We start from the raw sequence: 27,543 nt of genomic DNA, 5'->3' as shown, positions 1-27,543 counted from the left end.
CATAACCTTCAGTGCTGAGAAATTATGCTAAAGTGCCATAATCTGCAGTTTCTCAAATGGCCACTTGAGGTTGGCTCCAAAAGCAAGTCAATCTCAACACAACTCTGAGTTAAAATGCCCAACTTTACAGCAGAAATAAACAACTTGAGATCCAAGACTGGAGTTTAGAGGGGACGTTTACGACCGGCTTGTTACACAAGTAGTCAGTTAGACCAGATAGCAGGTTGCTTTCGTGACTGTATTTCAGACAATGCGTTCCGCCTCTGATGCTCTTGTAACGGAGTTAATGATTCCACTTGTCATCACTGTCCTTTACTACAATATGTTGTCAGTCAGCCACAGAAATTAGCGTGCTGTGAGACATTAGAGCCCCGCCCTTCTGCGCCCCTGCGTACTTGAGCGGTGCACCCCGTGTGCTCTGCCCAGTCTGCAACACGTTTTCCCTGTGGTAGGTGGATCTGTATTGAGCTCTGTTGTGCTAGCTAAACAAGTGTATATTTGTTCATATAATTTATTATTGTAGGCTGTGTTTAAAGATGATGTTTGTTTCCTTTATTAGTACCAGAGCTATGACCGCGAGGTGGGCTATGAGAAGCTGATGTATTTTTGTTGTTTTGCCAGGCCATTGACACATCTCCGTGTCACGTCTCTACTGGAAATAAATGGCTGGTGACGCCAATACAATTCCAAGTGTGCTTTACGTTACTAAGAAATTACACAACGCAAGAGATAGAGTACCCAACTGCTACACTCTCATACCTGCATTCTACCAATGCCTGCTCGAAAGTGATTTGTCAATACTAAATGACACTTATTGGAATAAATGTCATGTTAGGTATAGCGAAAGACGACCGATGTTGTATCAAAGTAAAAGAGGTTTGATCAATGTGAGGATGAGTGCCAAGTGTGGTACAATGTACCTCTAAAGAGTGATTGCACTGGTTTCCATCATCATCATCAATATAAAAAATGTCCACATATCCTTTATCATGGCATTCTGAAGAGTTGTCTACCTCTGTGCTGTAGCAGGTAGAGACGGCGTTTGCGTCTTGTTTTGCATGGGATTCAATATTTTATGCTGCTATCTGTTCTATTACATGTTGTGTTAAAAAGATCTGAGGACACGTTTGAAAGAATCTTAACCCTTCAAGGTCTTCGAGCGCGCGCACGCGCTATACGATACTGCCGTTTTGAAAATATTCACTCAATCACGATAATTCTGCACAGAAATATGGTTCCACGTCTCCAAGATTTAGTTAAACTTCAGCTTCCTCTGCCTTTTGTCCGCGAGATCATATGAGATTCACACAGCAAGATAGAGCATTCTACACACCCAGACGTGTCATATGATGCGTACACAGCTTCACCGGGAGAGAGAGAAAGAGCAGGCAGGCTGGCTGAGTGAAGCTATACTGGAGAACGGCGCAGCTTCAACTATAAATAGAACCTGAAGGAGTCGATCCCTGAGATGTACAGGACAACGCCAAGCAAAGGGATCCATTGGAAGATGGGTAAGTGCATTTACTGAACTTTGCAATAGCATATTTACGTTAGTAATGGGACCTGTAGCCAGATAGAGCTGCCGCTAACACGAAGCTAGCGGGTAGCGAGCTAACGATCGCTAACGATCACTAACGGGGTTATATACTACAGGCTCACTATAAGACTGAACGGTGCGTGCTCAAATATTGTCACGATCCCTGTTAACTTTCGTTCAGTGAACGTAGTACGCTTAGTAGTGTTATAGCTCTGTTAATCGTTACTGCCGTAGTGTTTACGTTAGCTGCTGCTCACGCGGAGCTACCGAGCGAGCTAACGATCGCTAACGTGGTTATATATGGCTACAGGGTGGATAAAAAACTGAACGGTGGGTGTTCAAATATTGTCACGATCCCTGTTAACTTTCGTTCAGTGAACGTAGTACGCTTAGTAGTGTGGGATCTCTGTTATGTGTTTGTGAGACTGAAATGACCATGTTGTTAGGTTAGCTGTGCGCTAACCGGAAGTAGCGGTGCAGTAGCTAAATGGGTCTGAGACTGAACGGGGCATAATCAAATATTGTCACTATCCTGTTACTTTCTTTCAGTGAACTTATACTAACTATTAGTAATGTATTTTACAGAGAGGATTTGCAGCTGCCAGGGTCCAGAGGACAACATGCAGCATCGCTTTAGCAGCCTCCAGTCTGTCACTGCAGGCCACAACGCCAGCCACAGCTCATCACTCACCATATAATAATAAATTAGATTTTAGACATTTATTTACATGTTTCTACCATTTTTGTATTCATATATTTCACTGCTTTTGTGTACCTAAGACCTTTGGTAAACTAATTTCAAGCACCAAAACAGTTCGACCTCCTGAGTAAAGCTATGTTTTCACAAGAGATATGAAGATTTTCCAAAATCTAGATTACATTTTTCATCTTTAGAGTAATATTTCTCTTTACACTTTTGCCTTATGACAATGGTGCCTCATTATATAGAGAGCTGAGATTGTTCTGCAATTTTAGATGTAAAACACATGGGTATCTATCATATGCAAGTGACTTTAAAAAGTGAATTTAAGAAATTATGTAAAATCAAGAAAATGACCCATGACTCCAAAGGGTTAAAAGCGGTTTTCTATAAAAGAAATAAAATGTAAAAAGACTTTCTATGTTTTCACTGGTTATTTTGACTGAAATATTTTTTGTGGCATTTTGTATGGCATTGGTTAGCTCCAGAGCAGTCAGTGGAAAAGGCTGCTGAAATCACAGTCGATCTGATTCTACATTCACTGCTTTGGTCCGACTTCCCTGGTGAGCATTTCTGTGAGCTGGAAAGCTATGATGTTGTCTGAGCGCCGCTCAGAGTCTGATATTTCTGTTGGATTCCTAAACTTCTTTCTTTGGTGCGACTCTTTTTCTACTGAGCAGAGACAGCAACTGGAAAGGATGGTGCATTTGCTTCTTTCATGTTTCCAAGTGCTCTGAATCTACCAATTCACTACCAATCTTGCTTCTTTACTGGCCATTGTTCCGACGGCCCATTTTTACGAAATCCCAATAGTCCGAAAAAACGTCCCTTTGGACCGTAGCCAATTGGTCGGACAGCCCGTTATCTCGAAACAAACGGCCACATGGCTAATTATTATGCAAACGTCGAACCTTCCAGATTTCTTTGACCAGCCTCTGAATTACTCATTGCCCCGTAGGTTGCATTGTGTAGGTTTAGGTTTAGGCACGAGGAATGAGATTGGTGAGGGTTAGAGGGACAATATTGGGTTAAGCGAATAAGAAGCAGAGTACGGCGGGTCACGCCTTCACCATGGGAGGAAAAAATAAATACTGCGAGTGGTAATGCCAAATGACATTGTTCTGCATAATAAGTAGCCATGTTTGTTGCATGCAGCGTCAGAAATACACAAGGGCAAAGGGCAAAACTGCCCCTAAGAAATATAATTTTGCCCCTGTACCAGGTGTATCAGCTGTACTTTCTGTCACACACTTTTCTATCACACACCAACACACATCAGTGGGCATCATTAGCATTTGAGCCCAAAAAAAGATGGCGCAGTTTGAAAATGAGAACATAGGGACTCAATTGAATTGTGATCCATATTCAGTGAGTCAGGCAGTAAAATAACAGCACAGCAGCAGCTCTCTGAAGCGCTTTGGCAAGTTTACCCTGTAGTGTGACCGGCTTCTGAGTTTTAACGCTTTTGATGATACGTTTTTATTAAACTATAGAATTGTATTGTGGCCAGCCGCCTCTTAATGGTTTGTCATCAGAGCTGCTATTCTTAAGTGGCACGCAGAGGGATGCTCACTGTATCGCAGACAGTACAGTAGGCATGTATGTGTGTGTGTGAGTGTGCGTGCGCTGAGTATAAATGACCATTAGCATCTGGACTGGCTGATGGGTGATTAACTCTCAATGATGCTTGGAAAGCCATCTGCCATTGTCTGCCAGTGACCGTTCATTCGATTTAAAAGTCTTGCAATATGGCATGCCCCCCCACACAGGTGATTCCACTTGGCTGATTGGACCTCTTCTCAGGACCGCATCAGGCTGCGCATGTGACGGACATCTCCCTCGCTCTCCTGCTAGTTTTGTCCCATTTGCTCGGGTGCACACAAATCTTTGAAGTTTTCCAGCAGATCTCCTAAAAATGTAATTTTATCACAATGACATTGCATTTGGTTTCCCTACAATAAGCCCCTTCTGTTTATTTGACTTATTTATTTTGTGCAACCACTTTAAGTGCAACACACACATTGGCTGTGTTAGCGCCAATGGTGTGTGGCATTGGCACCAACACTAACAATGTGTGTGTTGCACTTAAAGTGGTATTCATTTACTTTTTGGGCAACGGATCAAGCTGTAAACACAAATCTGACATAACATCGCTAAAGCTAAGGGGGTTAGCAAACAACAAGTGCTCCAATGTGTTCGTCCAGACTGTCAGTAACTTTGTTTATCAGTTGTTTTGGGTGCTGGGCGGTTTGTAAAACCATCTTCCTGATGAAAACTATGCTGATGAGAGCTGTGAGAGTGAACCAAAATAGTAAATTTGCGGGCTGTAAAACCAAAAGAAATTAGCTGAATATAGGCTCAATCACTTTGTAAGGGGAAATTAAGGGGTCTGGTGTTAAATGCCTGTAAATATTAAGGCTTTAAGGATGTCACAGTGGGATTGATACAAACATTGTCAAGGGGAACCTAATTCAGGCTTTATGTATATTTTGCCCTCAATGTATTTGGCAGGTAAATACATAGAGGACATACAGAGTGGCTGTTTTGATCAAACCAGATGTAAAAATGTGGTCTATGTAACTACCATCCCAACAGGTACCCACTGTACGCTTGGCTGTGCTCACCTCGGTTGTGTTCAGCAGTCACTGCAGGAAGCAGATCTTGACCCTGACATCCCCAACAACTACCGGCCCATCTCTAACCTCCCCTACCTGTCCAAAGTCCTTGAGAGAGCTGTTGCATCACAACTTAAGTCCCACCTCAATCTCCACAATCTCTACGAACCCTTCCAATCCGGCTTCCGTTCAAAACACAGCACAGAAACCGCCCTACTGAAAATCACAAACGACATACTTCTCTCTGCTGACTCTGGCTTCCTCGCCATCCTCATCCTTCTTGACCTCAGCGCCACCTTCGACACTATCAACCACTCCATCCTCCTCTCATGTATCCAGCACTCCCTTGGTATAACTCGCACTGCCCTCTCCTGGTTCACCTCATATCTTTCAGACCGACATCAATTCATTGCATTAAATAACTGCAAATCATCCACGTGTCCCCCAAGGTTCCGTGCTTGGTCCCCTTCTCTTCATAATTTACATCCTTCCCCTTGGACAAATCATCTGTCGTCATGGTCTTGATTTCCACTGTTACGCTGACGACACCCAACTCTATTTCTCCTCCAAGACCATCACCTCAGTCACCCACTCCACTCTCACCTCCTGTCTCACTGATATTAAATCCTGGATGCGGCAGAATTTTCTTAAACTCAACTGCAATAAATCTGAAATGCTCATCATCGGCCCTAACTCCCTCACCCGCTCAGCCCAGACCTTCTCTCTGAACATTGATGGCTCCATCGTCACCCCCTCCACCCAGATCCGCAACCTCGGCATCATTCTTGACCCCACCCTCTCTTTCCTACCCCTTGCCAACCACATCACCAAAACTGCCTTCTTTCACCTCAGGAACATTGCTCGCCTCCAGCCCTCCTTGTCCTCTGCCACCATCGAAGTTCTAATCTATGCCCCCATAACATCTAGACTTGATTATTGCAACACTATCCTCTACGGCTCCCCCAACAAAATTATCAACAAACTTCAATATGTTCAGAACTCTGCCGCTTGACTGCTCACCTCCACCTGCCGCTATGACCACATCACCCCGGTCCTATGCAACCTCCACTGGCTCCCAGTCAAATACAGGATTGACTTTAAAATCTTACTCACCACTTACAAAGCCCTAAACAATCTGGCCCCTCCCTACCTTTCAGACCTCCTCCTTCTTCACGCCCCTACACGTTGCCTCAGGTCAGCCAATTTGAACACTCTGAAGACCATCAAGACCAAGTGCCGGACCTGGGGTGACAGGGCCTTCTTAGCTGCTGCACCTCCCCTCTGGGACGCCCTCCCCATCCCCATCCGTCAGGCTCCCACCCTATCGTTGTTTAAGCAAGCCCTCAAAATACACCTCTTCAAACTCACCTTCACCTGCTAACCCCTGCTTCCTACCCTTCACCTGCTAACCCCTGCTCCCTACCCATCACCTGCTAACCCCTGCTCACTATCCTTCACCTGCTAACCCCTGCTCCCTACCCATCACCTGCTAACCCCTGCTCCCTACCCTCCACTGCAGGACTAATTCCATTGCAGCTTCTCCAGTTTTTCTTTTTTTGGATTGTTTGTTTTGTTTGCACCATTGTCTTTCTATATTTAGGGCCCGAGCACTGACGTAGTCAGAGTCGAGGACCTATTGTTATTCAAATGTTTATTTATTATTCTTCACCAATGCGCAGGGAAAAGAGGTGCTTGGGATAAACCTACATTCTCAAAATTTGCACACCCATCCGACTCGGCGAAAATTTTAATCTGATTTGGGTGTCGGAAAAAAGTCTGAGAAAATGTCTCTATAGCGTCCCCTTTACTTGTGAAAACCCACCCTTTTTGCCAACTTTGACCGATTGACTTTTCAACCATGTTTTCTGAAACCGCAGAGTGATTAAGACAAACTAAATTGAATGTGGGGTATCGAGGATTGACATTTGCGTGTGAATCCTTTAATAATAATAATAATAATAATACTTTTAATTTATATAGCGCTTTTCCAAATGCTCAAAGACGCTTGATAGAGACAAACAGAACAAAAAACAAAACTAAATTAAAGCTGCTCGCAGCTGTGACTGGGCCCTCGCTTCAAGCACGTCGGGGAAATTTTGCACACATGTCCGGGTGGGACTGCTTTACAAAAAAGTAATCAGTGAAATTAAAATGCGCCAAATTAGATTTTCCGCCATTTTGAATTTGAAAACACATTTTTGCCCATTCCTCCTAAACGCTAGGTTCATTTCTTACGAAATTTTCTGTGGATAATCATTGGCTCAATGTGATCAAAGGATATATCCCACCTTGTTGATATCTCTTTGCGTTCAGAAGTTATTAACCAATTAACCTCTTAGGGGCATGGCTCAATATGTCAATACACATAACTTCCAAATTACTTGGCCTATCTTCACAAACTGTGCAGCATATGTCAACATCGTGTCTCTTAGCGTACTCAAATTGTTTCATAATATTCAGACACTAGAGGGCGCTGCAGTGAACCGCTTAATTTTGGCAATTTCCTTGTTTTCTGGCCTTGTATTCTGAGATTAAACACAATTGATTTCACATTCGGGCAATATGATGTTGAGACCTTTGGAGGGAAAAGTTGTTTCAGGATTTTAAAAATATCGAACTATGTGAGCACAGAGCAGCGCCAAAGAGACACCATTTTCCATGAAAATGGAAGTTGTTTTAACTCGACCGTACATGATGGAATCGACTCCATATTTCTCATATGCCATGACCTCTTGACCCTGAAGACATCCATATGATAATTTTTCATCCTAGTCATAGCGCCATCTAAAGGCAACAAGAAGTTGCATATTTTCTACTTGTACACCGTGCTACTCAAAGATTATTCAGATCCCTTTCAAAATGCGTCGGAAGAGACTTAAGACATTGGTAATGCATCACCTTGAAGATTGTAAGGATCTGTTGAACGGCGTCATTGCGGAAGTTCGATACTTCGCCATGACCAAATAAACCGATGTAACTCGACTCCACATGATAACATCCTTTCCAGGTTTCACATGTTTCAGCCTCTAGGTTTGAAGACATGTGCAGTCTAATTTTTTCATTAGAGTCATAGCGCAACCTAATGGCAGCAGGAAGTAAATATTTCTATACTTTGGCTTGCTTCTCTTAGTAGGTCAATCAGATCAACATCAAATTACTTCTAGACAAACATACGACTTTCATGATGCCAGCCCCCAAAGCATTTGATGTTTCGAGTAACGCTGTTGCCGTGGCGTCCCATCCTTCGCGGTCAACAACAAAGGTACTTTTGAGGGACTAAGCATGCTCAAGACGTAACTAAACTTGGCACAAACATTGACAGGCAAAGATGTAGTTACCTGATATGATTTGAATGACTCAAAATCGCAATTCGGCTCGATAGCGCCCCCTACCAATATTCATTTAAGCAGCCCCAGAGCTACGGTTGACCTACATGTATGAGACTTGGTAGCCATATGTAACACATGTAAACTTAAAAATAACTCTCTTGGGACCATGCTCTAAACCGTACAGGAAGTCAGATAGTGCCCCCTAAAAAACATGTTTTTTTTTTGACAACCTATGAGTTGTGAAAGGCCAGAACATTTAGCTCCACCTGCTTAGAATTTCCGCCATTTTGAATTTTGTGAAAAACTATTTTTTCCTTAAATCTTCTTAAACGCTGGCTTCGATTTTTACGGAATTCTCTGTGGATCATTAAAGGTTCAATTTCATCACAATATATCAAAAGCTTGTTTGTATCTCATTGTGTTCAAAATAAAAGGACCCATTAACTTCTTAGGGGTAAATTCAACTAAATTCAACAAAGCAGCCCTTGCAGTACGTTCAACATAGATATACAATATTTGATAGGCGTATGTACCACATATAAACTTAAAAATAACTCTCTTGGGACCATGCTCTAAACCGCACCAGAAGTCGGCCAATTTCAGTTTCGTCCTTCATTTCTAATTCAAATTGCCATAGTTTCCCAGTAGGTGGCGCTCTGACTGAGTTAATATTGGCATGCAGAAGTCTTCCAGCCATGCCTCTCATAAAGCATATTAACTTTGGAACAGTTTTGACAAAGTACAGTTGAGTTACAACAGCTTGCTGCATGATCACGAACCATATGAAATAGTCGTCACACCACTTCCACGCCGTTCCATGAAACCTCAAGCTTTTGATCACTTTTAATACATATTTTTATCTTTTATATATATTTATATACATATTTACATGTATAATATATATATACATATATTCCATTTTCCAGAGGTCAACCTTTCTGTGAAAAAGAGGAAATATGTGTTCGTCATCACATCAAATGACAGAACTCAGTCTGCGCTTCCAAGATCTTTCTGCCATTGAGAAATAATTCAAGCTGTTCTCGACTCCCTTCTTATGATGCAGAAGAAGGGAAGAGAGTCTGAACTAGAACTGATGGAGATGCAGTGATGGATCTCTGAAGAACCAGCTTCCGTTTCTCTCCCTACCGACTTCTACTGGAGCTTGGAAAAGGCCAAATTTCTTCTGATGTGATTCTTTTATATATGTATATGTGTATATGTATATGTATATAATTTACCTCATTTGATTCATTCGGCCATATATCTCACCTGAGTAGCCCAGACTTTCATAAATTCTTCTGTTTGTGGCCCTCGGTGAAAAAAGCTTTGACACCCCTGATATATATGTGTGTATACATATGTGTGTGTGTGTGTGTGTGTGTATATATGAATATATATATATATATATATATATGTGTGTGTGTGTGTGTGTGTGTGTGTGTGTGTGTGTGTGTGTGTGTATATATATATATATATATATATATATATATATATATATATATATATATATATATATATATATATATGTGTGTGTGTGTGTGTGTGTGTGTGTATATATATGTGTATATATATCCCTCTAAATTAAAGCTGCTCACAGCTGTGACTGGGCCCTGGTCGGGGTAAGCCGAAGGGTCGCCGGCTCGTCCGTCCGAGAACGTTCGCCTGCCAGGCGAATGTTCAAGGCTGGGAGAGCCGGCGACCCGCCGGCGTCCCCGACGTGCTTGAAGCGAGGGCCCAGTCACAGCTGCGAGCAGCTTTAATTTAGTTTTGTTTTTTGTTCTGTTTGTCTCTGTCAAGCGTCTTTGAGCATTTGGAAAAGCGCTATATAAATTAAAAGTATTATTATTATTATTATTAAAGGATTCACACGCAAACGGCAATCCTCGATACCCCACATTCAATTTAGTTTGTCTCATTCACTCTGCGGTTTCAGAAAACATGGTAGAAAGCAAATCATGCGCGCATCCAAGAACTCTTCAGGGGCAACACCATGAAAGCATGAAAGACATGCCTCTGCTGTGGACCGAAATGAGTCACAGACGGCGCTAATTACATTGTTAATGTAAGTGTTAAAAGTGTTGTTAATTTGAACGTCGAGTTGTGGGCGCAGGGTCTAGACAAAGGGACAGATGACTGGTGAAGCCCAAACGGAAACACTGCGGCAAGTTTTAATGAGGCGGCGGGGGACTGCCCGTCAAACGCGTACCAAACACTCGCTTCCCAGAAGGGTCCAATATACACACACACACACACACACACACACACACACACACACACACACACACACGTACAAAGGAATGTGAGTAAACAACACACAAGTGTCCGCACCACAGGGAAATAACACTTCCGCAAGGACCTTTCGCTGATTCGCTGCCGGTCTGAATTCCTTCTTCGCCAGAACACGCCGGTCTCATACCTGACTGATGAGCTTAAAGGAGTCAAGCGATTAATCTCAGCACTCGCCATGTCAGCCATGTCAATCATAGCTGCATTTACAAACACTGCAGTAATATCGGAGATTACCGCTTTTGAAATACAGGGCTAAATACCCCATGCATTATGGCGCGGAAATATAGAACCTTAAAATCCAAGATTATACTTCAGTGAAATAAAGCCTTTAGGCCTAATCCATATTCAAAGTCTTGTTTTTAGCTTGGCTGTTGGCCTCTATAACCTAGTTCTGGTGCCTGTTATTGGGGAAAGCCGCTTTGTACTGGTCAGTTGTGTGATGAGGGCTTGGACACGGTCTGTTGAGCTGACCTATATTTGGATGCCTGCCCTGTCTGCACAGTCAAAACCAGAGCTTCTGTCTTCATTTGTTCTATAGGCAAATTGGGCCATGGGGCGCTGCGCTCTCTGATATAGTGCAAGCTTTATTGTACTGTCGTGTTGTATGTTTCATGCATTCAGATGCTCCCATAACGTAATTCATAGAGTACCGAATCAGAGCCTCATCAGTCTGGAGGAATTTGTCATTTTGGCAGCAATGTATCTATGACACGGTCATTTATTCTGAGAGAAAGACACAGAAATCACACACGAACAAGAGTCTACAGCTATGCTACGAGATATGTGAGGCTGCATTTGAGCTAAATGCCAATATCATCATGCCAACATGCACGTAATGACAATGCTAACATACCGATGTTTAGCCCGTATAATGTTTACTTTGTTCACTATCTCAGTTTAGTTTATTATAGCATGCTAAAATTAACTAAATAGCGCTCACGCAAAGTGTTGATGAGAATGTCAGTTATGCAGTATTTGTTCATAAACCAAAAATATTCATCCTCTGGGGACCATATATGTTGGATAGATATTTGCGGAAAAATCTCATAGTAATACACCCAATAGTTGAGTACAGATGATTTACACACAAACAACTGAAATTGATGTTTGCGCCAGTGGTACCACCAAAGTCATTAGTGTTCCTCCTCTGGGAATCATGAATGTCTGTAAAAAAAATCATGGCAAATGCAATTCAATTGTTGAGATACATTTCGGTCTGGACCAAAGTGGAGGACCGACCGGCCCAACTGAACCGACCAAGGAACCGACTTTGCCGTACACAGAGCTGAAAACAACTTCTATCTGTAAAGGTCTTTTTAGAAGGCATCGTTCTTCGTTCTTGTACTCCATCCACACTAAGCCAGAATTGTTGCCGCTTTTCAAAGAAACGCTCTTAGGTCGACACATTTTTGAAATGCCTCTGACGTGTTGTGAGAACGGGAAAAGCCAAGCTTCTCCGAACTTCTTGCCTTCATTATTTGGCTTTGATCTAATGTCACCTCCCCAGACTTTCAAGGACTCCTGCTAATGAGGCTTAATCTCAGTGTGACGTTGTGTTCCTGCTCCAGTCGTGTGAACTGAGGACAAATTTGTCAGCGCAGCATGACTTGGCAGAGTAGGTAAATGAATTCATCGACTGGCCAGTAGTTGGACATTCGCAGGAAAACCCAGGAAAGAAATTACTTTTCGCAAGATATCATAAGTCGTTCACCTGGGAATAATAAGAATAAAATCTCAGTTCTTAGAAATGCTTTGTTAATGGCGATATTTCTGTTCATGAATCATGGCTAATATTCTAGCCAGGAACAAGCAAACGAAAGGGAGTCACACTAGCTCTCCAAGAGTCTCAGGGTATATTCACACCTAGCTTGTTTGGTTTCAAAACAAAGTCTTCTTCTGATGAGGTGCACCAGTACATTGTTTTCCAGTCGCAGCGTAGAGGCTCGTGGAGCGGGATACCTTGTTTTATTTAATGAACGCTGGTATATGAACCGTGAAAACAATTTGCAATTCAAGCTGCTGGTGCTCCGTAATGAAGAAGAAAACGAATAAAAGAGAGCGGAGGCAACGCTTCCCCGGTGACAATTCTAACCAATGAGAGAGCATCTTGCTTAGCTGCTGTTTGTTTACAACTCTCGGACCGCTCTTGAATGTCGCAGAGCAAACTCCAAACAAACCAAGGGGCGAATGCAACAATTGCATCGAATAAATAAGTCCTTAAAACGGAACGACGTAAACGAACTTGAGGTCTGAAAACGCCCTTCGAGAGGGATTCTGGATTATTCTCTCGTAGAGGTGATAATGACGGCGGTGACATTGTGTGTGTGTGTGTGTGTGTGTGTGTGTGTGTGTGTGTGGGACGTGAGCAAAGAGGGGAAGGAGGAAAGGGAGGGAGGGAGGAAAGTGTAGAAGGAGGATGGGAGGCACTTGCCGGATCGGGAGTTGGGGCCGCACGAATGGAGAGTCAGAACGTCTTGAAAAGGGAGGAGAAAGATTGAAGACAATGAAGCATGTGGCAGTGTCACGAGGCCCGATAAGCAGCTTGAGTGTTTACGCTGCCACAGTGGACGAGAGGGCTCAGGTGCACTGCGGCGTTGCGGGGTTCAAATCCAAAATGCAACCTTTCGGGTCATCCTCCTCCTGTCACCCTCCGCTGCGTGCTGTCTAATGACGCAGAAATGTGCTGAAAATATGAGGATACACTGAAATAGGTCAAGGGAAGAGAAGTGTGCAGGGAGAGAGTGGGAAGGAGGGAGAGAGGGAATGGGGAGTAGGGGGGTTTAGAGGCATAAAGGCTGGGTAGGATGAGCGATGTAGCCTAAGTAGAAAGGTGGGTGGTGATGAAAAATTTAAGTTGAGAAGCAGCGATTGAGGGACGGATAGAGAGGAAGAGGAACACACTCCAAAATGGAAGACACGTAAAGCCAGGTCAACCATATTAGCAGCATTCAGTGACCAGAGATTGTTGCCTAGCAGCATGCAAGAATAGTTTTTTTTTCTTCCTCTCTCTCTCTCTCTCTCTCTCTCTCTGTCTGTCTCTCTCTCTCTCTCTCTCTCTCTCTCTCTCCTGCTCACCCTCCTACTCCTCTTGTATCTCTCCTCGCCTCCTCCCCTCCCCTCTGGCTTTCTCACTCTCTTCCCACTTCTCTTTTCCTTTCACCTTTCCATCTCCCCTTTCCTTTCCACACCCGTCTATCCACTCCCCTCCTCACATGCTCCACTTTCTTTCCTTTTAAAACATGTTTTTTTTTTTTTACCTCAGTACAAGGCTGATGCTGCCTCATGCCGACAGCAAGCCTTTTATGTGTGTGTGTGTGTGTGTGTGTGTGTGTGTGTGTGTGTGTGTGTGTGTGTGTGTGTGTGTGTGTGTCAGATTCCTCATGACAAGCCTTTCATCAGTGTGTAAAGCTGGCTGATGCAGCTGTTACACCAGCTCTGTGCTGCATCAGGATTACATGGCACATGTGAAGCCTGTGTCCTCCAACGCCTGGTCAGATGCAGGATGACACATGGCATCGTGCGTATGTGTGCGTGTGTCCTTCTGACGCTACGACTGCTGTTTTGACTTGACTTGACTATACCACACCCTTCACACACTGTGCTTTGCATTTGGCGTTGATCCAACATCCGCCGCCCTGTGGCTGCAGTACTCAGTCATGTAGCAACTGTGAATTCATCCGCGGGAAAATAGTTTGAATAAATGCACTATTTGAGTACAATTTCTAAAAACTACAGCGACCAGCTGTTTGACGAAGTCGTTTGCCTTGTTTTTATGTGTTATCTTTCGAAATGACAGTTTTTGCCATGCTTTTAAAGATATACGTCTTCAGTAGCAGCGCGCAGGGCTTGTGACTGAGAGCCACAGACAGCAGGGAGACCGATAACACATTATCGGTTTCGGTCTTATCCTTTAGATTTCAGGTTGTCTGCCAACATGTTTTATAATTTGACTTCTACACCTACAAATCCTACCACCATTGATAGTTTCCTGTTACTACTACAATCTCTGTCAGCTCTACTACAGCTATCACTTTATTGCATCCTGCCACAAACCTTTGACCATTTAACACATTCTCACTCCCAAGTCATATAAATATGACACTTGGTCAGCGCCTCTCGGCATCAAACTATGACACTCTAGGTAGCGTTCTTTTTTTTTTTACAAGAAAAGCCTCCAGTGCCGTTATCTGTTCTTCTATCAATGAAGAAATACTCTCCAGCCCTGATATCACTGATGCTATTGCAGCTATCGCTAAGCTCTTCAGGAGCTGCCATTGTTGTTTAGGACAAACTGTCGTCTCTCTGTGATGTCCTACACACCTAAGCCACCCCCGTAGCTGACATTAGGCCATCACAGGACGCTGATTGGTCCGTGCCCTGCCGGACACAAACACATTACTTGAAGCCTCGCGAGATGGATTCCTACGGGATCTCGTCCCACCGCGAGAATCCAGCCAGGTGAGACTGGGTTGGATCGTGGACACTGGACACTTGCTTCTCATTGGCCTAGATGTCCTGTTTCTAAAAATATGATAAAGCTGTATTGTCCATTCCCACAAAATGTATGGTTTTGCATCACAATCAATAGAATAACATAAAAATATGAACATAAAACAACGGAGAAAACATATGCCAAGTCACCCTCCAGCGACCGTCAGAACAGACGAAGCCACACAGCAGCATCTGAGGAAAACACACCCAGTCCCCATCTCAAAATGTCTCATCAGTCCAAGCAGAGAGCAAGAAGAGCTCGGCCCTCATGTACTCAGTCGCAAGATTGCGGTCCCTGTTGTGCAGATGTACCAGTGCACCTGTCCAGGATCGGTCTCTGCACTTTGCCAAATGCTTTCTGGGATAAGCTCCAGCTCCACATGACCCTGAACATGAATAAGTCAGAGACAAAATGAAAAAATAATTACAAAAATGGTCCAAATCTAATCAAAATGCTTTATGGTCATTATCATGCATTGCACATGGGCGACACTGACTCCTATCCAGATTGTAATAGAAGTCTAACAGTTGGCTGGTTTGTCAGTGTTCTTCTATATAATCCCTCAATGTGAAATGTGAGTTTGTGTGCTCTGAAATGTGTCTCTCTCACCTCTGCCTAACGTCCAAATCTGTGTTAATGGTTGTCCCCGAGTACAAGAGCGTAGGAAGGAGGTGTAGGTGTGACAGTCACTCAGAACTAAACGCTGGCAGGCCACAGGCTCTTTAATAATAGTAAAATAGTTGCATGTACTCTTGTTTTCCAGGAGGTATGCCAGTGCCTGAGGTGGCGACTGACACTGCCAGCGCTGCCGCCATGTTGAGCCCCGTCCTCCACGCATCCAACGGAGACGGATCCGAGTCTGAAACCACCTCCGCCATCCTCGCCTCCGTCAAGGAACAGGTTAGAACCGTGTGTGTGTGTGTGTGTGTGTGTGTGTGTGTGTGTGTGTGTGTGTGTGTGTGTGTGTGTGTGTGTGTGTGTGTGTGTGTGTGCGTGGACATGGGTATGGGAGGGTTGTCACAATTAATGAGCTATGAATACCAGAAAGTAGTGCGGATAATTCCTCCAGCGCTTTCAGGGTGAGGCAGGCCAACAGTAAACAGTAAACACGGATGATGGAATGCTCATCTGAGCTAACGTGTCACAAATATGCCTCCACATTCTGATCTGTGAGCAGAACGCCTCAGGCCACAGTTTGCTCACTTGTGATTTGGAAACTGCTCTAATGTGTTTGGGTGCATCATTTCGCTACTTTTTATCAAAGTCTGAGCGGCTTCGTTGGAGGGGATTGTTTTACTTCAATGAAGCTAAAACAACGCTTCAGAGGTAGACTTTGTTTTTCGTGCTTATTACGTATTTATGAAGGTTAGAATATTCATGCCAGAATGTGTCCATCTGTCTTTCATTATATTACCGTTTGACCGACTTCCCTTATAAGCGTGTACAAGGTTTGCTCTCCTCTACATGTGATGTTTTGGTATACTACATGTGATGTTTAAGATACAACAGTTGTATTACTTTCCACTTTCCCCTAGTTGCGACATTGAATTGAGTAGCAGATTTTTCATTTTCCGTTTGTTCGATTAGATGTTGACCTAACTTTTTGTGCGCTTACATTTCACAAATAGTCATAATAGCATCCCTGCTGCATTCTTTTTAGTGTTGGATGATAAAATATTATACATGCTCAAATCTAAGATTTAACAAGATAAAAAAAAAGTCTACAGCTCATCGAATAAACACATTTTGAGATTGAATGAAAGACCGAAGGGACTACTTTCTGTTGGAGAAGCTGAGAATTGAATCATTAGTAAGTGGACATTTTGGTGGTGCAAAATAGAAAAGTAAGGGGATCACCAAAGTCATCAGGGTTTATCCTCTGAGGTTCGTTTATGTCTCTGCCAAATTTAATGTTAATCCATCCACAAATTGTCCAGATATTTTAATCTGGACTAAAATGTTGAACAGATGGACAGTCGGACCCCCATCGCCACTCCCACAGCCACACCACCGGTCTATTTCAAAACTACTTCCAATCAGCTTACTCTCACATAGGCATGTGCAACAAAAAGCAAACAGAGAACCGATTACATGTGATGTTGGTGTAAGATCTTATTAAGTATTTACACTTAATGGGGAAATCCCCTGATTTTACAAGCCAAAGTGTTTTTATTTCATTTTATAGAGTCTGGAGCAGGAAAAAGCTGACAGCCGATTAATCGTCCAATCACTGTTCTGTCGTCTATGACTGCATCCTGTTACAGTGTTATATGCCACTTTTACAAAGCATTAATGTTTGTGCATATTCCCGGGGAAGATCCTAAAAGTGCAATTCCATTTCATGTATGGATAGTTTTTTGGCTTGGATTATTTAGAGGAGAGAACATTAAAGTTGAATGATTTCTTTTTCCCCCTCTCGGCCTGTTTAACGAAGACAAAGAGCTGCCACTGTTGCTTTTGATATCCCTCCTCTAGAAGTAGGAGGTGCCACTTCATGTGGTATTTAACAGTTGTTTAGATTATTATCAGCGGTTAATCACATGCACACAGATATTTTCAGCACAAGTGGCCCTCATTATGTGTGCGGAGCCTCCATGCACAGTGGTGATTTACGTGCCCGTGTGACTGGTGGCAGCAGTGCAGCCTCCGGCCACTACTGGAGACCAGTTCCACCGGAAACGATCTAAACGTCTGCAGGGGAGTGCTGCTATTATGTGAAAAAAAACTGTCTCTGAAGGCAGCTTCTTGGAATCTGATCTATTGCCTCAAGTGATGTCACTTGAGTCGGCACCGGTTGAGGCTGACGACTAAGTTTGAAAATGAAAAAAAAAAGGTCTTGGGGTGTGGAGTAAGAAAGAAGTGAGTTGACCGGACCTCTTCAAACCGCTCCTTATCTCTGCTCTGAGGCTAGCCGCTCGAGGCTACATCAGGAGCCGGATCGTCGACCAGGTGGGTGCACATTGCAAGCGGATACTTGATACTGTGGACACTGTGTGCGCCCTTGAGTACTATAAGATGTACCCTGTACAGCAGATGCTAAAGATAGCCGGTGAAAATGCTGAGAGTGAAAAAGGAGAGATTCTGCATGTTTTAGTCTGCAACCTCCTGTGAGTTACTTCAATTTTTTTCTCGAGGTCCATTCCTCGTCTAAGTAGGTCATGTGGACAAGGACACACACACACACACACAGGTCATGTGCGCACACACACACACGCACAGAAAAAGCAGGAGACAAGAATGGAAGGAGTGTCAGCTATTTGAAGAAAGTGAAGACAAACAGATAGTTTCTCTCTCTCTCTCCCTTCTTCTTGGAGTCACTATATTTCGCCCTGCGCCCCAGTGAAGTTATTATTATTTCTCAAGCCAGTCATTTGTCACATCCTTCCATACTTGTCTTTGCAGCGTGCAATTATTCAATATGTTTTGGGCCGTGTGCCAGTGTTTGTAACCAGGAAGCGAGGATGTGATTTTCTGGAGTTTTTCAGGCAATGCACCAAGAAGTCTTCATTAATTGTGACAACCCTCCCATACCCAAGTCTACACACACACACACACACACACACACACACACACACACACACACACACACACACACACACACACACACACACACACACTGCCAATCAGATTATTTTGCCTCTGCTGACTCACACCAGGTGATCCCTGCTGCTCTTTTCCCCTTTGCTTCCTTCTACCCACATGAGATTGATTAGCCATTCAACGTCGTGTTTATCACATCTGTCAGCTTTTTGTCCTTGCGTCGTTCATCATCTCTGCCGTCAACACATGTGCCGCCGGGGGGAGCGCTAGCTCTGAAAAAGTTCCAATTCGACATGAGACACGCCTGTTAGAAAAATCTGACACATTGTCTTGTTGAATGAGGGATGACTTGAAAGTGGCACACTGTATTGATTAGTTGTCTGTTCACTGGCAGCCTGGTAACATTTGACGATCCAGTCTTTGCTGAAATATGAAGATGTTGAATGTTTGTTTAAAACTGTACAAACATGGACGTAGTCTCTGTGATGTCACATTTAAGTGGTCATTTGACGAACTGCAGCTTTTGGCACTTGGCGCTTTTGGCACATTTTACAGCACAATCCTTTGTTTGTAAATAATAATAATAATAATAATTTTCGGTCTTATTAGTGCGAAACATTCCAGTTGCATGTGATCATACCAAAGTTTAGTCCCAGTGAAGTGTTAGACAGTGAAGACAGCAGACCTAAAAAAGTGTGCACTATTTATATTCTTTTTTAGAGGCACACATACAGGAGGGAACATAAAACATACTCTGCTGCACCTGATCCAACATCGCTGACAACCGCTGCAGCAGAGGGAGCTGCATCTGAAACATATTGTCTGGGAAAACAAAAGTAAAAATCTCAATCTTGTAGTGGGATTTCACCTGCTGCTGCCCAAATCGGACCAGGGCCATATTAATCTCCAGCACATGTAAACAACACACCTGCTTACAGTCATTGTGTTGGCATTGCTGATGTCAGAATGTTAGCATGCGGACATTAGCACTAGTTCAAAGCACCGCTTATCCAAACTTACCCAAACTTACCCTTTTGAATGTAATCTACATATCATTCTTCAAGACCTTCTCTGTTTCCCTTAGTGGACTTCTGCTTCAATAAGACCTTCTCCTGACTTTAAAATGGTTCGCGGAGGTCCAGTTACGGAGTTACAAACCTCAGTGCGAGGCAGTCTGCTGCGATGTGGTTGAAGTAGCCAATCAAATGCTTAGGACTGATGCTTTAGACAGTTTGCAAACACCGATATTGGCTTGTGCAAACCATCAACATACTAGTCATAATAGTAAATAACTAGCTAAATTGAGAAATTGTGCAATTACTTTACCCCCACTGTGATTTTTATTTGTGTAAGAATACCAGTTAGATAATGTTACAAGACTGCAGTCAACCAAACCTGACATGCAATTATATTTGTAAGGATAAACACAAAATGATGATACAGCTTATCATCGTTCTCCTTAGAGGGAGCAACCATGAGTTCTTGTTCTGTTTATCCCACATCGCATTACTGCTACGACCTTACGTTTCCAACAACATGAGTCAAATGTCAGACAGGAAAAGGGATGTGGTTACATTCGTCAGCTTATCAGAGAAGAAAATATGAAAAGATCAAAAAGTTGGTGAACATAAGCGGTCCAGACAAAGGACCATCACTGGGGCAAACAAACACTGAGAAGGAAATCTATCACAAAGGCTTTCTATCGGTTATCAAATCGGATTCTTTTGTTGTGTTTCTGCACAAATTAATGTGTGTCATGGTTCTCCCTGGAACAGTTCACTCTAATTGGCAGCGCAGCAGGAAAAATGCTTCTCTCAGGTCTGACCTACAACTGGTCTGAATCCAAACTGAAAGCCGTTTACACAGAGGCAATCTGAAACGATACCTTCATTTTCCCTGTGCACCTAATTAAACTCGGCTCAGCTCCTCTCTTCACCTACTAACAATCATTATATAAATACTGGTGAACTGTTTCCCGTTTCATTCCTTTTGTTTTTTACAGGTTCTTTTATTTGTGTTTCCTTACAGCGGCCTGGCGATAATAATGATGGCTTCTACCAGCTTTTCCTCCCCCCACTTGCCGCTACTCCCTTAATTTGTTTATTAAGGATTAATTAAAATTTGTTTAGCATCGGCTATCTCATTAAATTGCCAAATATAGTTCTCTTCAAAGTTCCCAACATAGTTGGATATTCATAAGAAGTGGTTTCAAAGTGTATCAAATATTTATTTTGTTTTACTTCCTATGCATGAAGAAAAAGTTGAATATGTAAGGGAGGAGGGAGGAGTTGTGTGTGCTCACGCTTTGTCTCCCTCTCGCTCTCTCTCTTGCTCACTCTGTGTGTTATTTCCAGCTGAAGGAAGACTCCAGGCCAGAGCACCATAGCAGAAATAGGACGATATGTCTTATTTCACCTATGCAATGCTGCTGTATCTGAATATATTTTTGTGTAAATATGGGTATGTTCATTTGTATGCAGGATGCAACCTCTGGTTTTGAAAAGTGTAGCCAATGCTGAAGTGTCTTAAACTTGCATTCTCGCTATATCAAAGTCAAAGTCAGTTTTATTGTCACTTCCTCCATTTGTGCAAACATACAGAGGACCTGAAATTATGTTTAGGTGTTGAGCCCCAGCTGGTCAAGTTTGCAGATGAGTTGTTGTGGGATGATGGTGTTGAATGCTGAACTAAAGTCTATGAACAGCATTCTCACATATATGGCCATCAGGGGACGATTCCTCCGGTTGCAAAAATATATTTTTATTGTATAGAAGTCTACCAACGGGTCACGATAGCTACGACCACTTCTTCTACACATCTGGTTACCTACAAGCTTGCGTTCTCACACAGGGGGGTAAAGGCAAAGCCCCGCCTGCTGGCAGCAGACAGAAGTGTGGTTTTAGTGGTTCTGCGAATTGTTGATTGATGCAAGGCATTAAATTCATTGGTGGGCTGTGGATTTTTTACCTGCGCATTCAGTGCTGTCAACAGCGGAGAGTCACTCACGTCCTCCTCGTTGTCTCCTCTAAATGTGCGCTTCAAGAGTCCTGCTGCATGTCTCATGCGGTCCACTTACCACATACATCACCACCTGCTAATCCGTTTCTCAGGATTCAGCCTGAGAGTCAAGGTAGCTTCTAGCTTCTAGTTTAGCCTGAGCTATTTTTTGAGAGCACAACACAGCTTCACAGCCTAAAGCATACGATTCCTGCGATGAAGAGGATAACGCCAAGCAAAGGGATCCATTCGAAGATGGGTAAGTGTATTTACTGAACTTTGCAATAGCATATTCACGTTAGTAACGGGACCGGTAGCTTTAGCAATGTTGGCATGTAGCTAGCTCATGCAGTGTCTTGAGCATAGTCAGTGTTGGATCTTTGTTACGTGTCGGTGTGTAATCGTTACTTTCTTTCAGTGAACTCATATTGACTAGTATAAATGTATTTTACAGAGAGGATTCACAGCTGCCAGGGTCCTGAGGACAACATGCAACATCGCTGCAGCACCCTCCCAGTCCGTCTGCCTGCCAACAGATCACCACCGCAGGCCACAACGCCAGCCACAGCACATCATCCCCACCATATAATAATGAATTTGGTTTTAGACATTTATTTACGTGTCTACCATTTTATTCATATATTCCACTGCTTTTGTGAACCTAATGCTGCGTTAACACCAAACGCGGTGCAAATTAATCCCGCGACCAGATTACATGCAAAGTCAATTCACAGACGCGATAGGTTGCAAAAAAACGTTGTTTTGTCTTGCCGCTGTTGAATCACTGCCGTCATTCAGATGCTGTTGTGGCACTACGGATGATACTATGAACCCAGACACCATGGAGTTTGATGTTCCAACGTATGTGGAATTTACACAACAAGTATAAAGCAGAACTAGTGGTTATTTCCATGGTGGATGGCAGAAACGGTAACGGTGTTTTTACGGAGATAAGCCAGGCGCAGTTCCTGGAGGAGTCGGTGAAATTCACCGAGCTGTGTGCGGCTACGGATGGTGTTATGAACCCAAACACGAGGGTGTTTGACGTTTCGACATGTTTGGGACTTCCACAACAAGTATAAAGCAGAACTAGTGGTTATTTATTCCATGGTCGATAGCGGAAAAGATAACTCTTTTTCACGGGGAGAAGTGACGACGATAAGCCACGCCCCCTTCGCCGTGTTTGGTATGAACACCCTCGTTTCACTCGCGCGAGTAAACTGAAGCACTAAACGCGCCACGAAAGATTGCGCCGCGTTTGGTGTGAATGCAGCATAAGACCTTTGGTAAACCAATTTAAAGCACCAAAACAGTTCGACCATCTGAGTAAAGGTATGTTTTCACAAGAGATATGAAGAATTTCTGAAATCGAGATTACATTTTTCAGCTTTAGGGCCATATTATCTCTTTACACTTGTGCGTTAGGACAATGGTGCCTCATTCTATAGAGAGCTGAGATTGTTTTGTACTTTTAGATGTGAAACACATGGGTATCTATCATATGCAAGTGCCTTTAAAAAGGTGAATTTAAGAATGCTCTCCAAATTTAAGAATAAATCAAGAAAATGACTCCAGAGGGTTAACAAGCAGCTGCAGAGCAACAGAGGAACACAGGAGCTGTGCAATGAGAAAATAAGCTAATAGGTGTAAGGGCCTGAGGGGAGGTGTGGTGGATGGAATCTACATTGCAGCCAGAAGGCTCCACCCACTCGTCAGGAGAGCATTGGGATCAGGTGTGGGACGAGACACACCTGATCCAGATCCCCCTCGTCAGAGAGGCTTACAAAAGCCAAGGAGGGGAACGGAGCAGGAGGACAGGCGACGAGAGGAGAAGAGCGGCTTCGCCTCTTTGTGAAGGTGGAGAATTGAGCCGAACTGACTCTGCCTGTGATTGCTACGCTGCCCTAACTCTGGTGTCCTCCGTGCCGTCCTGTTACACTGGTGGAGAATGTGGGCAAGGACCCTGGTGGTGGCGTAGCAGTCAAACAATGGAAGATCTAGTGCGAGAGTGGGTGCGCATTTCTGCTGAACAGCAGACCCTGCACCGGACAATGTTTCAAGAGCAACGACAGCACAACGCCCTTCTCCATGCAGAGGTCCAGAAGTGTTTGGCGGCCACCCCTCCAGCACAAATGGAGGAGACCAGGCAGCCCAACCCTAGTCGTTTTATTCCCAAAATGACCGAGAGCGACGATGTAGAGGCCTACTTGACAGCCTTCGAGCGCACTGTTAAGAGGGAGGGCTGGCCTGACGACTCCTGGGCAGATCTGGTCGGGCCTTTCCTACTCGGTCCGGCCCAGCAGGCATACCTCGACCTCCCTCCAGACCAGTCCAAGGTATACCCAGTCTTGAAAAAAGAAATCTTGGCGAGGTACAGCTACAGTTTAGCAGCAAGAGCTCAGACTTTCCAAGACTGGAGGTTTAAACCCGAATTGACAGCCAGGGCTCAAATGTATGACCTCGGTCGGGTAACCAAAGCTTGGCTGACATCTGACCCACAGGAACTAAGTGTCTTGGAGAGGATCATGATGGACAAATACATCCGGTCTCTACCGTATGAGGCCAAGAAAGTGACCAGTCAGCAGAACCCAGCCAACCTAGATGATCTGGTTTGCCTGGTGGAGAGCCAGAGAGTTACAGCCGAATTGCTAAGAACAACGTGAGCAGAGCCTGAGGGGAGCCGGAAATCCAGGGAAGAGGTACCAAGGGCTAGGAGGATGCATGAACTGGAGGGTCCAAGACGAAGGCGACCACCCTCAACAAATGATCTAAGGAGCTGCTTTGAATGTGGAGCGCCAGGCCACATATCTTGGGACTGTCCAGGGAAGGATGAACCGATGCCCACGGCCGACTCGTCGGGTGCAAGACCTTGTCACGTGCTCGCCTCCTGCTGGGTGCAGGAAACCTCGCCAGCCCGTATGATGCCTGTCAAAGTAAATGGGAGGGATGCAGTAGCCCTGGTAGACTCCGGCAGTGTGGTGTCCCTCGTCCAACCCCATCTCCTGGAACCAGCCAGGTCTAGTGCGATGGTGCCGGTGTCCTGCGTACATGGAGACACCAAAGAATATCCCACAGGGGTCATCAGTCTCACGACAGTCAAAGGCATCTGACAGTCGGGGTGGTCCCATCTCTCCCGGTCCCAGTCTTGGTGGGTCGTGATTGCCCCCTATATGACCGGCTGCAGCAGGACAACCAAAAGTGTCCACCAAGAAGCAAGCCTGGGTCTAAACTAAGAAGCCGTGAGGGGAAAGGTACGCCTAAAGTGGTGTGTGCAGCCCTTGAAGAAAAAGGGGTAACCAAAGTTCCAATGGAGAGGGAACCCTGGACAACTTAGCTTTTGCCTTCCCGTCGGGATCAGGCACAGATGGTGGGGCGGAGGACTTGCCGCCAAGTTCGAAGGGCTAGTTCGGAACAGCCCAGCTAGAGGACCCTAATCTGCTGCCGGCACGTAGCAATGTCATGGAAATCGAGGGGAAATTAGCTCCAGGGCTGGGTAAGCTAACCTTTCCGTGTTTTACAATCAAAAATAAACTGTTGTACTATACTAAAGAGACAGAAGGCCATAGGAGGGACTTGTTGGTTGTCCCCATACCATATGTTTCCACAGTGTTGCACCTAGCCCACAGCCATGTCCTGGGGGCCCACCTAGGGGTTGAGAAGACAAGGCAGCGGATTGCAAGCAGATTCCACTGGCCAGGAGTGGTAAGAGCAGTAGAGGACTATTGTCGGACCTGCATTGAATGCCAAAAGATGAGCCCTAAGCCCCACTTTAAAAGTCCCCTCATACCTCTCCCTATAATTGATGTGCCGTTTTCCCGCATTGCTATGGACTTGGTGGGGCCCCTGGTAAAGTCTGCTAGGGGACATCAGTATATTCTGGTGATACTAAATCATGCAACAAGGTACCCTGAGGCCATTCCCCTGAGGAACATGACCACAAAAACGATTGCTCGGGAGCTAGTCCATTTCTTCAGCAGAGTTGGAATCCCCAAGGAGATGTTGAGGGACCAGGGCACCCCCTTCATGTCCAAGGTAATGAAAGACCTCTGCTGGCTTTTCAAGGTAAAACAGCTTCGCACCTCTGTCTATCATCCACAAACTGATGGTTTAGTTGAACGTTTTAACAAAACGTTGAAGTCAATGTTGAAGAAGGTTGTTGATGAAGATGGCCGTATCTGGGACCAGCTTCTGCACTATGTTCTGTTTTCAATCAGGGAGGTTCCTCAAGCGTCCACTGGCTTCTCCCCCTTTCAGCTGCTGTATGGGAGACAGCCCAGAGGTCTCCTCGACATAGCAAAAGAAGCCTGGGAGGAGCAACCAAGTCCTCATCGGAGCCCTGTGGAGAAGATGCAGGCTCACATGAAGGACGTATGGCCAATGGTGAGGGAACACATGGTTCAAGGTCAAGAAGCACAAAGGCGAGTCTACAATAGGGGGGCCCAACCTCGGGAGTTCCAACCAGGGGACAAAGTGCTGATCCTAATCCCCACCACTAGGCCAGAACTGAAGGGAGGGGTGTGTAAGGGCCTGAGGGGAGGTGTGGTGGATGGAATCTACATTGCAGCCAGAAGGCTCCACCCACTCGTCAGGAGAGCATTGGGATCAGGTGTGGGACGAGACACACCTGACCCAGATCCCCCTCATCAGAGGCTTACAAGAGCCAAGGAGGGGAACGGAGCAGGAGGACAGGCGATGAGAGGAGAAGAGAGGCTTCTCCTCTTTGTGAAGGTGGAGAATTGAGCCGAACTGACTCTGCCTGTGATTGCTACGCTGCACTAACTCTGGTGTCCTCCATGACGTCCTGTTACATAGGGTAAAATGATTTTAATACATGTAGTGCTTTTTTGAAAAACAATTAAATTATAAAATGAAAAACTTTGTGATTCTGTTTAGGCCAGCAGAGAAGGCTTAGCAGGCCCTGATGGTCCACCACTGATTATTTCAGATTGAAAATTGCACAATTCTCTGGTTTTGCATCTGCCCAAAGTGGTTGCATTGACATTTGTTTCCACAAAGAAAACGCCACTGGATGTCATGTTTAATGACTGAGGCTGTCTGTTTGCACATGTAACACTCCAACAGGCTGAGGGCCTTTTAGAAAGAGAAACACCTTTTAAGTACAAATTATCTCTTAGTTCAACCCAATGTACATGCAGAACAAATCCCCAAACCGGCTGTGCCTAGTTACGGTTGCTAAGCTACGATTGGACAGTCCCTGTTCGGAGGAGAAGTTCAGCTCACATTTGAGTGCATACATATTTGCATTCATGTGTGTTTTCTGCCAGTTTCAGGGAGACATTTTTTTTTATGCTGTTAGATGTCTGTCGCTGAAACCGGAAAGCAGTGTGACGGGGAGGAGAAGCAGTACATTGTGGGCGGGCTCGGAAAGGGCAAACGTTTTCTTATATTTTGCAGCTCGGTCCCATTCTTGTCTCTCTCTCCCATCTTTCCCTGTATAGCTGTCTCTCTCTCTACTACCTGCCTCGGAAAAAGAACAGTTGACAAGGGAATGACAAGCTTGTGTGTGTCCTCCATTCTTCTATCTGTGTTTCTTTTGATTGGGCCTGACTACTTCCCGTCGGGTGGCAGAGTTGATTACAGCGCTTGACTTTGAGTTCAGCCCTGCGAGTAACATTATGCAGAGAGCCGAGCAGACGTTAGACACTGCAAAGAAGAAGATACCATACTTTATATTTGATGAGGATAAGTCTCGCGGTAGATGTTGATTATTTTATTACAGGCAAATGAAGAAATAGACAGATGCTGTAACCAGGATTTCAGCTCACGCATGAACGAGCGCTGAGGATTTTTGTCTCTCAGTTCTGTTTTCCCACCCAATTCTTTTTCTTTCTTTTTTTTTTTTTTTCAACCCCTCATCCACAGATACAGAAAATTCAAAGGTTGTATCATTAAGCCAATACTCTCAGAGTTTTGTCAGATTTTTCTTTCTCTATTTTTCTTTTCTTATAACAATGTCTCAATATGACTCCCCAACTGCAACACAAAATATTAAATACTACAATACACAGTAGTTGTGGAAAAAT

General features: G+C 44.3%; 1 protein-coding gene across 2 annotated transcripts in view; it reads left to right on the top strand.

Annotated features, from left to right (window-relative positions):
* Positions 1-15,730: 15,730 nt before the first annotated feature.
* The window catches only part of ctnnd2b (catenin (cadherin-associated protein), delta 2b), a gene marked incomplete at both ends in the record, with an annotated part of 125,004 nt that continues 113,191 nt past the window's right edge, over positions 15,731-27,543 (top strand). For both annotated transcript variants that reach the window (XM_079225404.1, XM_079225403.1), the window contains one exon: positions 15,731-15,862. In XM_079225404.1, coding sequence (XP_079081530.1) covers positions 15,731-15,862 — 132 coding nt within the window. The remainder of the gene's footprint in view (positions 15,863-27,543) is intronic.

This window comes from Taurulus bubalis (genome assembly GCF_910589615.1).
Source record: "Taurulus bubalis genome assembly, chromosome: 1".
NCBI lineage: Eukaryota > Metazoa > Chordata > Actinopteri > Perciformes > Cottidae > Taurulus > Taurulus bubalis.
The sequence above is the reverse complement of the archived record's forward strand: the minus strand, read 5'-3'. Positions and strand labels throughout refer to the sequence as shown.